Source organism: Astyanax mexicanus, chromosome 2 (assembly GCF_023375975.1).
Source record: "Astyanax mexicanus isolate ESR-SI-001 chromosome 2, AstMex3_surface, whole genome shotgun sequence".
Classification (NCBI taxonomy): Eukaryota; Metazoa; Chordata; class Actinopteri; order Characiformes; family Acestrorhamphidae; genus Astyanax; species Astyanax mexicanus.
Genome location: NC_064409.1, coordinates 9,426,466 through 9,439,718, shown reverse-complemented (window position 1 = coordinate 9,439,718; position 13,253 = coordinate 9,426,466). Strand labels below are relative to the sequence as shown.

The following is a 13,253-nucleotide window of genomic DNA, read 5'->3' as shown; positions in this document are numbered from 1 at the left end:
TATTGTACAGATCACTGAATCATTGAGAAAAATTTTGATGTAAGTTACTGATTATAAATTAGATACATTGCAGACATTTCAGATGAATATGACCAGGGGTGGATAGAGTATGCAAAGCATCTGTATTCAATGTGTATGGCAAGACATGACATCGAAATGTGAATACTGTAAATTGTAGAGATTACAATTTTCGTTAATTGAACAGACATTTGCCTTAATCCATAGAAGCCCAGTTCTAAATATTGTAAAAAAAAAATAAAATTGAAATAGTTCTATTAACTATTTTTTCTTATTGTAAAAAAAGAATGTATAACAAAATAACAAATGACATTGTTCTAGAAATCATATCAGAACTAGTTTTATTGAATGTAAAACAATAAGATCAGATGAACACAAAGTTGTCATTTGAGACACTGAGGAGGTTCAGTATATCAGTTAAAATCCCATAATCCTACAATACTTTTTCACGACTATAAATGCAAAGTTGTCACTTACAGAGTTGCTGAAGGGTCAGGATGTTGGGAGACTGTCTTGGTTGACATGACTGCAATGTTGCATGGACCTCCGGAACTGTACCTCTGGGCTAATGAACCCTATTTTTAAAAAAGAGAACTGGAGAATGTATCCAATTTATCAAGCAGAGCATGTTTATGCCAGAGTACTGGAAATAAGAAGCCACCTGGTAGCTAAATTCTAGACGATGGAAGAGAAATGTGGAATTCATCCTGGTTTCATCCATGGTTGCAGCTGAGTGTGAAGCAGCCAACAACTGAATCAGCACCTCCAAGTCTGAGGCAAGTATGGTAGTATCCAGGAGAAGGACATCCATCACTGCGCATGCACCGACCAACACATAGCAGCTCAATAAATAGTGCCCATATCAGTCTATTTTTAATTACATATCATCTTAGTAACCATTACTATCCTTCTGTATAGCATTGTAATCAGACACTTCCTTCAGGGTACACCTTTTTTGGCTATGTATAGTGGACAAATAAAGTCCACTACATCCTGGATAAAACCCATGCAGTGGCTTCATGGTAAAATCCTTACAGTAGAATTGCAGAACCAAACCAAGTAGTCTGTTAAATCCAATTTTGATAGCAGTGATTAAATTAAATTGTATTTTACTGCAGGAAATAAGTATTTAATAGATTAGAAAAACCGACCTATAAGGAGCCGCCTGCGCCGTGGTCTTCCCACCACTAGAGGGAGGCCACGCTCTAAGGCAAGCTCTGTGCATAAGCAGTGACGTACTTGCGCTTTGGGTTATACAGCCATTTTTTACTTCCTGTTTACGTTTTTAGCATCGAGTACTACAGCATCTGTAAATAGTTTAGCCAGAAATAAATATGAATACCAGTGTGAGTTGTTTCGTGAGGCGTGAAATGTGTGCTTCTGAGCATTGTTTTGTACCACTCTGCTCTATATCATCAAAATATAACTCGGTGGTGAGTTTTCATTCTTTTCCGAAGGATGAGACACCTCAGAAAAAGTGGCTCGCCAACGTACGACGGGAAAACTTTACTGTCACGTAGCACACGAAAGTGTGCAGCGCTCACTTTACAGACAGTGAATTTGTTGTAGGCACCAGCCGGAGACGCCTTAAGAAAGCCTCGGTACCGACCAATATTCGAGTGGAACCGGGAGGTGTTCTGTCCATTTTTTGGTACCCATCGATACGTGCTACTTTTCGACACTGCGCATGCGCCGATTTTTTTTTTTAATACGTTTTCATGATAACGTTAATTCCTTAAGTTTTTATTGGGAGCATTAAACGACCTGCTTGCATGTTGAAAAACACTGAAAATAGCAATTAAAAATAATAATAGATTATACAACTATAAAAACGGCTTATCATCACATATATGACCTTAATTTAAAAAACTTTACCTAATAACAGTGATTAAACCTATCCGCATATCCTACCTAGGCTTCTGCTGAGAGTATTTGCTATTAAAAGTTCTAATATGGTGCTTTTTTAGATATGTTTTACTATTTAGAAAATAAATACTACTAGGGTAGCACGGTTTGACAAGGTAGCACAATTCGACAGAACAGGCTTGAACAACAAGGACTACAGGCAAAACTGGAGGATCTCACGTTTAGGCAACGTTTTGGCCTGCAACGATTTGCTGAATCAGACGACGACATTCGTTTTTATACAAGGTTAGTCAGTTTTTTTTTTATAATTGTTTAACGTTGTCAGTATGAATCCCCAGCCAGTTTTCCCTAACCAGACCACCTGTACCTGTGCAGGAAAAAGCTGGAACGCGCGCTATGTCGCTTGAATCGAAAGCGATATAAAATAATAATAATAAATAATCCCCTGGCATTAGTTTACCAAATAAACGTGAATACGTATCATTTTTCTAGTCAATATAGGCAAGAGAGGGTGATTTTCATATAGCACATCCTAGGCTATAATAGTCCAACTTATTAGTCCATACTTCCCTTGAGTAATACTGCACAGTATCAAACAATTATAATTTTAGTTCTTGACCCTTTGATGCGCAACATGAGTAAAAAGTGACCTGGCTGAGATTTAATTTTCTATATCTTTGCAATAAATTAATTTAATCATTTAGTATTCAAGATATTTCTTAATTAACTTGTTTTTGATTATAGTTCATAGTACCTTTCTTACATTTTGAAAAAAATACCTTTTTGTATCAATAACCCTCTAATGGGCAACATGGGACAAAATGACCCACATTCATTTTCTATGTTAATTCATGTATGGCTGAGTGTTTCTATGATATATCTTACCAATAAATACATTCAGCCATTTAGTGTTTAAGGTATTCCTCAATCAACTTGTTTTGATCATCATACATCCTTATTTTATTTTTACCTTACCGACTTTTTGAATAAAAGCCCTACCCCTCTAATGCACACATGGACAAAATGGCCTGCATTCATTTTCTATGTTAAGTCATGTATGGCTGAGGGTTTTTTTTTAGCACAAATTATTTTATATAATTTTATTTCTAATTTGTCCCATTTTCTTCCCAATTATACCCATCCCATTCATTAGGACTCCCCCTATCACTAGTTATGCCCCCAACACACCAGGAGGGTGAAGACTAGCACATGTTTGTTTGAAAGACTGGTTCAGACCCACATCAAAGCCACCATCAACGTCACTGTGGATCCACACCAATACGCAAACAGGAAGAACCGATCCACAGAGGATGCCATTTCCTCCGTGGTCCACACTGCCCTCACCCACCTGGAGCAGAAGGATTCCTACGTCCGTATGCTCTTTGTGGACTTCACATCTGCTTTCAACACCATGATTCCTCAGACACTGATAACCAAACTCTCCTCACTTGGACTGAGCTCTTCCCTGTGCAACTGGGTCCTAGACTTCCTGACCAACAGGCGACAGTCTGTGAGGATTCACAACATCTCCTCCCCCACCATAATCCTCAGCACTGGCTCCCCTCAGGGCTGTGTGCTGAGCCCCCTCCTGTTCACACTGCTCACATATGACTGCTCACCTCTCCGTCCAGGCTGTCATATTGTGAAGTTTGCGGACGACATGGCAGTGGTTGGATGCATCACGAACAGTCCAGCTACAGGCAGGAGGTGGAACACCTGGAGGGTTGGTGCAGAGCGAACAACCTCTGCATCAATGTAAAAAAGACGAAGGAGATGATTGTGGACTTCAGAAGGAGCCAGCATGCCCACCTCCCCCTGCACATTGGAGGATCTGCAATGGAAGTGGTCGACAGCTACAGGTACTTGGGTGTGCCCCTGAGCAGCAACCTCACCTGGAGCAACAACACTTCCACTCTGGTCAGGAAGGCACATCAGCGGCTCTACTTCCTCAGGAGGCTGAGACGAGCTGGACTCGGGAGCGCAGTCCTCACCTCCTTCTACAGATTTGTGGTGGAAAGCGTCGTGTGCTCCAGCATCAACGTGTGGCATGGAAGCTGCTCCGCTGCAGACAGGAAAGCTCTGCAGAGGGTGGTGAAGGCTGCACAGAGGATTGTTGGAGTCAGCCTCCCCAGCACCACAGACATCTGCACCTCCAGATGCAGGAAAAGGGCCACCTGCATCAGGAAGGACCCCGCCCACCCAGCACACGCACTTTTTGTCCCGCTCCCCTCAGGCCGGAGGCTGCGGAGCATCAAGTGCAAAACAACCAGACTCAGAAACAGCTTAATTCCAGAAGCTGTAAGGTTCTTAAACTCCACCTAACAACACACTGCACTGACACACAAGGACAAATAACTGTTTACAAACACTGTCACTTTAAACCACACTGAGACACTTTATCTCCACTGCTCTAATTCCATTATCATGCTGCTATAGCAAACTTGCACTCTGGACTTCATGTTGCTGCTACCTGTCTACTCTCTCTATTTTTTTTTTTTTTTTGTGTATTTATCTTTATCTATTTTGTATATTCTAATTTATTGTTTTCTTTTATTTTATCAATTTCGTTCCACCTCATGCACCACATGTGATGCGAATGACAATAAAGTCTCCTTGAATCCTTGAATGTTTCCTCCGATGCATGTGAAGTCAGCCACCACTTCTTTTCGAGCTGCTGCTGATGCAGCATTGCCGAGTAGCCAGTGCGCTCGGAGGAAAGCGCAGCGTTTTCGGTTCCTATACATCAGCTCACAGATGCCCTGTGCTGCGGACATCACCCTTTAGTGATGTGGGAGAGAGCGCCATCTACCCACCTGGAGAGAGCAGGGCCAATTGTGCTCCCTCTGAGTGCCGGCAGCTTGATGGCAAAGCTGCATGAGCGCCCGAGCACAAATTATTTTATGAAGAAGCTTTTCTATTTTTACATCAGGTTTACACAGACATGACCCACATTTACTATTTCACTGCTCAGCAAAGTCTCATAACTCAGTACTGTTTTACAGTAACGTTGCCATAGAAAATATTTGATGCCAGTAGTGAAATATAGTTAAAAATAGTTAGCTGTGAGTTAGCTGTGGGAGCTGTGCTGAGCTGTAAAATGGTAAATGTGGGTCATGTCTGACCCGTGTGTGTAAACCTGATGTAGAAATACAAAAGCTTCTACATAAAGTAATAAAGGAAAATAAAAGTTAATATTTGAGTTAACAGAAAACCCAACCCAGCCATACTCGAAATAACATAGAAAATAAATTCAGGTCATTTTTGACCCGTGTGTGCATTAGAGGGGGAGTGAACATCTATACTTTTTCTCTAGTAATGACAAATATCAACAGGTGATTACAATCATGATCTGCTACAAAAACAATATCCACAATATGCTTTGAGGAGAAAAAATGAGAAGAGGATATCCAGTTTTAACAAATGTACCATATATGTACCATATATAGTGGGCTAGGGTTCAAGGACTGGTTTATCAACTACTGTAATAGAGTATTAGCTTTGGTTACTTAGGGAAATGTACCTAGTTGTTCCAGTACAGTTGTTATGTTGACCACTAACACCATGTATTTATCCAGATTTGCCTCCTATGACCATCTAATGGCTTTCTGGAGTCTTATTGAATCTTCAGGATCAAAAATGATTCCTGTTAGCCAGGCCAGTGGAAACTCCAACTGCCCACCCAAGAAACCAACATCAAGACCCACTGTAAGTGCATCTTATTTACCTTTATATTATCTTACACCGAATTAGCTAATCTGTAATAGGAATTGCAGTTTTATAAATTGGTAAAGCAATACATTGTATATCTGTGTTTTTGTGTTTGTTTGTTTTTATTCAAACCAGAAGCTGACACCAACTGATGAACTGTTCTTCTTCCTGATGTACTTATCGGTTGGCTTGAAACAGAAGGATTTTGGGCACAGATTTAGTGTTCACCGCACCAACATAAGCCGAATCATCATTACATGGGCCAACTACCTTTACACCTTACTAGGGTCTGTATGTATCTGGATGCCACCTAAAGTCATCAAGGCTCACCTACCCAGACACACAGGTAGTCATTGACTGCACAGAGCTTCGCTGCCAGACACCGTCATCTTCACTGCTGCAGAGTGAAGAATTTTCAACATACAAGTCCCACTGCACTTTCAACGGTATGCTGGGGATGGCACCACATGGTGTCAGCACTCTACTAGGGGTCTATCAGTGACAAGGAAATCTACAGGCAGTCAGGCATTACATCTCTTCTGACACCTAACAAGGGTTCTTTAGTACAAAAAAATGGTTAGATTAGATTAGACTCAACTTTTTCACAGAGTACAGATACAAAGCCAATGAAATGCAGTTCGCATATAACAAGAAGTCCAAAATACATTATTATTTAAATAAAGTGCAAAATAGAAATGGCTGTAACAATAATTATTTGCATGGACTTTTATGGGTAAATGTAGGCGGTACAGAGGCAGAAAAATTTGTTGTTTGGTGCTTTTAGCCCCACATGTGTCTGCAGCTGTTAATAATGATAACTCCACAAGCTGAACTGTTACAGAGGTTAAATATAGTGTTCAGCTTTTCCAAGGGTTGTAAACACCTGTGGACATTTATGATCTGATTCCGTAACATTGGTCTCTTAAAAATCTGTGCCCAACTCAGCACACAGTTAAGTAAGAATGACTACTGGAAACCTAAATCAACTCATTAACCATAATCATCATCATGCACAAAAAATCTTCATAATTCTCAAACTCGACAGTGATAATAATAATAATAATAATAGTAATAATAATAATATTTATATCTAGCACCTTTCGATTTTTAAATTGTAAAATAAAACAAACCAGATAATACAAATAATATTGAAATAAACAACTAAAATACACAAGTTAGTATAAAAATAATAAAAGGCGAATAAGATATGGAGCACATTGAAACGTTATACATGCAAACAAAACATATTTTAAAAAGTATATTTATACTTTATTATATTTTAACTTCTTTAATCTTACGTTTTAATCTTGATTTATGCAGTATGTATTAATATGCGACAGGAAGGTTTACGCATTTACCTGTAATTCCGTGCTTTACCACATGATGTCACTAATTCCCGCTTCGCAATCTTTTGAAGCGATACGCATGCCTCAAAACGTCCTTAAATGTACGCTCGTTTTCACGCCAAGTATTTCTTTAGAAATCACAGTTCTTGCGTGAAATCACAATCACAAGACACTAAAAAGTTATTATGCTCTTTTTGGTGTGGTGCATGGCAATTTTTTAAATAAATGTATTTTCAAGTTCACATGACCCCTGTGTTTGTGTCTCTCTCTGTTGCTTTCGGACTACCAGGTCACAGTGGCCATGCCCTATCCCCAGAGGACAACTACACTTATGGGACATTCCAGGATTTTGGTAAATTTCAGGGGTGGTCACTTCTGAAAATTTGATCTTTAATTTGATCATTTTTAGTCATATATTTATTAAATACAGGTAATAGACTATCAAAAAGTTTGATTCGTCAATCTCAGGTATCAAAGCAGTTTTTTAAAATTAGATGCTTAAGTTGGTATGCAATATATTTGGTGCAACCCTGTTACCAATACTTAAAATCCTGTAAAAATTATATTTTAAAATATTTTTTTGCAAATCTTTTGCCAGCATGTAAAGAAAGACAAATGCAACTGAATTATCGATTTGATTTCAGGTAATTACTGGTTTCCTTACATTTTATTGACTTTCAAAATCTTTCTTAACTGAAATGTCAAAATTCGTATGTGTTGTGGTTTTATTTTTATTAGTTTTATTTTCAGATGTTTGCTGAACTGTACATAGAATGAATGATTCAAACTATTTAAAGGGCAGTGGAATTAACATTTGCAAGATAAGGATATTATACAACATTATTTTAGTTAAAAATGTTACAGCAACAGGGTTGAGGTTGAGTAACAGGTTTGCTGGGGTTAAATGAAAATCTGTAAAGACCCGATAAAATGCCATGAACGTAAGCACATTACACGGGATTACTGAAATGCTTTTTTATTCACCAAACTTCCATGAAGACACAACAAGTAGGAATGTGATTCATCAATGTAGTATCAATAGAACAGTACTCAGCTTTTTGTATTTCATTTTAGATTGAACTCAACAGGTATGTGTTTTTATACCTCTTCTTTTAAAAGTTTTCACCACAATTGAGCATGAATTATACAAAATGGAATTCATTAATGTAACTCATCAATGTAATATCATCAAGAACAGTACAAAAATTATATAAAGATCAGTCTGTTATCATTTTATACTTAAGTCAATAGTCATGAGGTTTAAAACCTCTTTTTAAAATATTTTCATCAAAATTGAACATGAATTATAAAAATTGAACATGAATTTTTAAAAGAAATGAGCCAACAATTTTTCAGATCACCAACTAAGGCTTTGTAAATTAATTATTTGAAGAGCATCACACCTTTGGAGCTCACTTCTCAACTGCTATTTAAAAATAGCATTTATTATTTAATTGCTTGCTAAAGCTACTTCACCATCTAAAATACACCAGCTAAAATGAGCTAAAAATTTAGGAAAAAACTAAGGTCGGAAAGTGTTGGCTTCCAAAATGTAATGAATTCATGTGCCAGTCCCAGAGCATGAGCACACCGAATTTGGTGCCAATCTATTCACCCGTTCAAAATTTATGGGCCAAACAAAAATTGTCCATCTTGAAAGTCCTAGGATGGCTTTGAAATATTTAGGGTTGTCTTGAGCCCCCCTAGAATTGGGCTAATGACGTCCATGATTGTGACTATAATTTCACTTAAAATTTTTAATTTGAATGTTTTGTCAAAGCAAACTGAAAATATGCAACCCTGTTTAATCTAATGCAACCGAGTAACAGGGTTGCAAATCTAGGCTAAGTTGTGGTTTACCCCAGGAACAGAGGCTAACTGTAAAATTTAGCTATGTATACAAGATCAAGGACAAACATGGTTATATAAGTATATAAAGTAAATTTTGACTCTACTCATTATTAGTCTTACAATATGAGTAACAGGGTTGAGCTCACTGAGTGACACACAATTTGGACAAACATATTTGGGGGAAAAAAAATTGAAAATTGTTAGAGCACTTACTCTTGGTCTTGCCATGTGGGCAGAAAATGTCCTTTGTGCCAGTAGACAAATATTTTTAACTCTTTCTCTGCCAGGTAAAATTCCTTATGGTAACAGGGACACAATTTAATAGCATAAAAACTGTAACATGCAATACAATGTAGACCAAAGAAGTTGTTTTCATAAGTAAAGGAGATGCGTATCAACAATATACAAGAGGAAGTCATTTATTTAGAGCTTATTTTAATTGTTTAATTTGCCAAAAGATTTTGTCACCCAATGTGTGGGACAAGAGAAAACGGTAATTTTTTGAGGTGGTCCAAAGGTATTCAGTCTTTTGAATAATATCTAAGGAGCTTATTTTTCCACCATATTTTACAGTTTGTCTTATAACAAGTACATTGTTCACAAAAAATAGTCATTTGGATATTTTGGATATGTACATTTGAAATTTAAGTGGTGGGACAGGGAATGTACCAAAATCCTGGAATGTCCCTTATAAAATATCTTTATTAAAAACCCCTGAACAATATTCATTACTCATTGGTGCTTTAACTTTTAATTTCTACAGTTTATTTTCTTTGTTTAAATAAGACCCCTCTGGTAAATTACTGGAAAATTAGGCCTAATTGTGGCAAACATGTGATATAGAGAGAGGCAGCAAAGGCACTAGTATAGAGTGTTCAGTGCCTTTTTGTGTTAGATCTGTGTGTTTGACTGTATAGGCCTATATCAAACTTAATGCACAAAGGTCAAACAGTCAATCTGTCTCCAACTGAATGTTTTTAATAAAGGTTCATTACTCACTCAAGCTTTAACTCTCTATTTCTATTTTTTTTTTCTGTAAATGATTAAGGCCACAAACTAGTGTGTTAAGCCTTATTGTGCAAAAATATATCAACATGGTTCAAATCTGAGACAGTGGCAAATACTGCTTATTGCCTGTATTGTATTTGTTGTGTGTGTTTGGGTATACATGCCCATACCAAGCTTAATATACAGAGGTCAATAGGTCAATCTCTGTAAAACTCTGTAAAAATGTCTTTGTTAATAATCCATGATAAACATTCATTATTCATTGAGGCTTTTCCCATGTGTTTACAGTTTTACAATTTAATGTTTGTTTAGGTTTGTAAAAAACATGGATCTGATGCATGTAAAAGGCACCAGTATGAGGCGTATGGTGTTTTTGTGTTTTGTCTGACTCTATAGATCTGTACCAAGCATACTGAATTAGCTTGCCAATTAGCTTACCTGTTTATGAGAAAAGTAGCAGCTCTGGGTCGGTCTTGTAGTCTTTTTGAGCTCTAAGTCTCCAACTTTTAAACTCTCTGCCAATGTTCACTATTGTTTTATTCCTTTGGTCACTGAGCTTTGAGATATGCTGAGACTTTTTAAGCTGTGTAGCAGCTGAGGTTTAACTGAGCAAGCCCTGCTAGCTTCTGTCCTGTGCCACTGATCGATCGCTGTAGTGTAGGTACTGGCAACCTCAGGGGTGGGGTGAGTGTTGGGGAACGAGCACGAGGTGGTGTCAGAGGACAAAACAAACAGATACTGGACAGACTTAAAAGTTCAAAAAGGAACGCACTGGCTGAAGCCCTGCTGACAAGAGCTGCCAGTGCTGCAGTACATCCTGATCATTTTATAATTTACTACTGAAAATAAATTACATATTGATCATTTAAAGAACCCAAATCAAAACTCTTTGTGGCAAGCATATCAGTATGAATCAAATCTGAACATCTTTACACAAAAACTGGAATGGAGCTGATGCAGAGAAAGGCAGTAAAGGCCTGCAAGAAAACACACAAATAAAAACCCAAAGGAAGGTCAGAACAAAAGGGCAAAATCCACAAGCTGTACCATAAAAAATCAGAAGTATGATAAACAGTTACTACAAAAGAAAAAAATTGATACAGTGTGACTTACCATAAGTAATCTTCTGGCCTGACAAAAGGCCTAACCTGCTTTGACTCAAACAGCCACATTAGGCCCCATTATGCTGATTCACACTTGGACCATGGAATTGCTGTTTTTGTCCATATTTAATAATATTTTCTTAAAGATATATGAGTACTACAAGTAATAAACTACAGCAACTACAATAAATTATAATCATTTTGGAAATAAACAAAAGACCTACAAACAACATAAGTGTAAATCATTAAACAAAATAAAATACAAGGAATATATAGTTTTATTTTCTGAAAACATCAAAATTAAATGTTTTTGTACAATCTAAAATAATTTATATGTTTTTATTTATGTTATTTTATGTTATTTTATTTATTTATGTTTTTATATGTTTATATTTAATTTAGTATTACTTTACATTAAAATGATTTCTAACTACAAGTAAATGTGTCTGTGTGCTGGGAGGATGTTTATCAGTGTATGGATCAGCTCTCTGCAGGTGCAACATTAAAGCTGTTTTACACTAGAGTATTCCTCTCTCTGAACTCAGTCTCCTGTACACACACACACACACAGAGAGAGCTCTAGAGAGGGAGGTGGGGTTGTGTTGATCAGTGATGACGCACTTTTGATAAATATGGAGAAATAAAAAATACCTCCTCTGATTTGTCACTGAAAATGTTTGATGATTTCCTCTCCTCTTTCTAATAAGGTCATAGTGAGTGTGATTGGCGGCTGTGGGGTCTCTCTCTCTCTCTCTCTCTCTCTCTCTCTCTCTCTCTCAGGTTATTCAGTCTCTCTGGGGGAGTGGAGGTGAAGCTTGTTCTGCTGCTGAGTTGAACGGAGTGTGTGCAGGTCAGAGGGAGATGGACAGCTGTGTGCTTCTCATTCTTCTGTCCTCCACAATCACACTCACCACAGCTAGTAAGTACTTATTTTCAACATATATAAAATTAACCACATTGAATATAGAATAAGAGCATTAATAACTATTATGGGTTTTAAATTATTTTATTTAATCAGTTTTCTTTTTTGCTGTCTCTCTTTTATAAACAGGCAGTGTGAGGTTGGTGAATGGAAGCAGTCGCTGTGCTGGGAGAGTGGAGATGAATTATAATGGACAGTGGCAAACACTTTGTGGTGATAACTGGAATATGAAAACTGCCCAAGTGGCATGTAGAGAGCTAGGCTGTGGAAAAGCTTTAGATGTAGAGAATGCTGATCTCTTTGGACTGGTGATGGTATACCTAAGAGTTTGTAATGGATCAGAGCCTGCACTGAAGAACTGTGGACCACATTGTGAGAAAACTTTCAGCCGTACCTGTTATTCTACAGTTAGAGTGATCTGTTCAGGTATTTATCATTAATTTTGTACTAATATTGTAGTCATGTAAACAGTATAGTACCAGCATTTGGTTACATTTAAATTCTACTAATTTTGTGTATATTTTATTCCTGATCATTGATGATTGTCTTCTCAAACCTCTTCATCTGACAGTCTTGTGATAAAATCTGTGCCTTTTGTGATAGGGTGCTGCAGCCATACTTTCCATTGTTATGTGACTATCTAGAATGAATATATTAAAATGATAATCTTTGAACTATAAAAAAATATATAAAACTGGTATATAAGGTTTTGACTGACAGTGATAAATTAATTATTGCTTAAAAAGTGTGTTTATACATATCTAAAGTGATAGCAAAATACTGTTGAACTTCACATTGTAAACACCAAAAAATGTTTTTCAGCACCTTTAAAATTCCAGTTCTTCATTTATTTGGCTCAGATGAATGGGTATCACATGGTGTCACATTTAAACTAGACTTCTGTCCATGACTAAATTGTGGGTCAATATTTATAAATAATCCTTTCAAATGTTAATTTGTTCAAACGCATTGTCTGTTCATTATATCTTTTTTGTGTGTAAACTTTTCTACATGTCTTTTTAAATCAAATATGTTTTCATACATTTACAGAGATTAGATTGGTTTCCAAGTCCAATGTTTGAGAGCAAAGCTAACATAGCGCTTCCTGCTGTGAACTAAAAAGTGCATGTAAGATAACAAACATATATTTGGTTGATTGCATGCATCTAGACTAAATTGTTAAATAATTGATCACAACACATAAATAGGGACATTCATATGCATATAAATCCAAGACAAATATACCAAATATAATATCAAAGCATAAAGACATTACATACCACGCTGGTACAGATAACAGTGCTGCGACATAAGCTGGTTTTAAAAAATACAGTGTTTACTGTATTTAAACAAGTGTTTAATACAGTGTTTAAATTTTGTGAAGCGTCAAGCTTATATTGTGCTTTGACTTCGGCACCCCTGCCACGAGAT

General features: G+C 36.9%; 1 protein-coding gene across 2 annotated transcripts; it reads left to right on the top strand.

The window, feature by feature from the left end:
* Positions 1-1,285: 1,285 nt before the first annotated feature.
* Positions 1,286-6,380, top strand: LOC125791563 (uncharacterized). Of its 2 annotated transcripts, XR_007431304.1 has the most exons (3): positions 1,286-2,169; positions 5,460-5,589; positions 5,728-6,380. XR_007431304.1 is itself a non-coding variant. In XM_049473314.1 (2 exons), the coding sequence occupies exon 1, from the start codon at positions 3,559-3,561 to the stop codon at positions 4,204-4,206; it is 648 nt and encodes a 215-aa protein (XP_049329271.1). In that variant the 5' UTR covers positions 3,119-3,558; the 3' UTR covers positions 4,207-5,589; positions 5,728-6,380. The 2 variants fall into 2 exon arrangements, 1 of the variants encoding a protein (XP_049329271.1); XM_049473314.1 differs by lacking the exon at positions 1,286-2,169 and having other exon boundaries at positions 3,119-5,589.
* Positions 6,381-13,253: the final 6,873 nt, after the last annotated feature.

Coding starts and splice junctions, on each gene's coding strand:
- LOC125791563 (XM_049473314.1), top strand. CDS start 3,559: ATGCATCACGAACAGTCCAGCTACAGGCAGGAGGTGGAACACCTGGAG.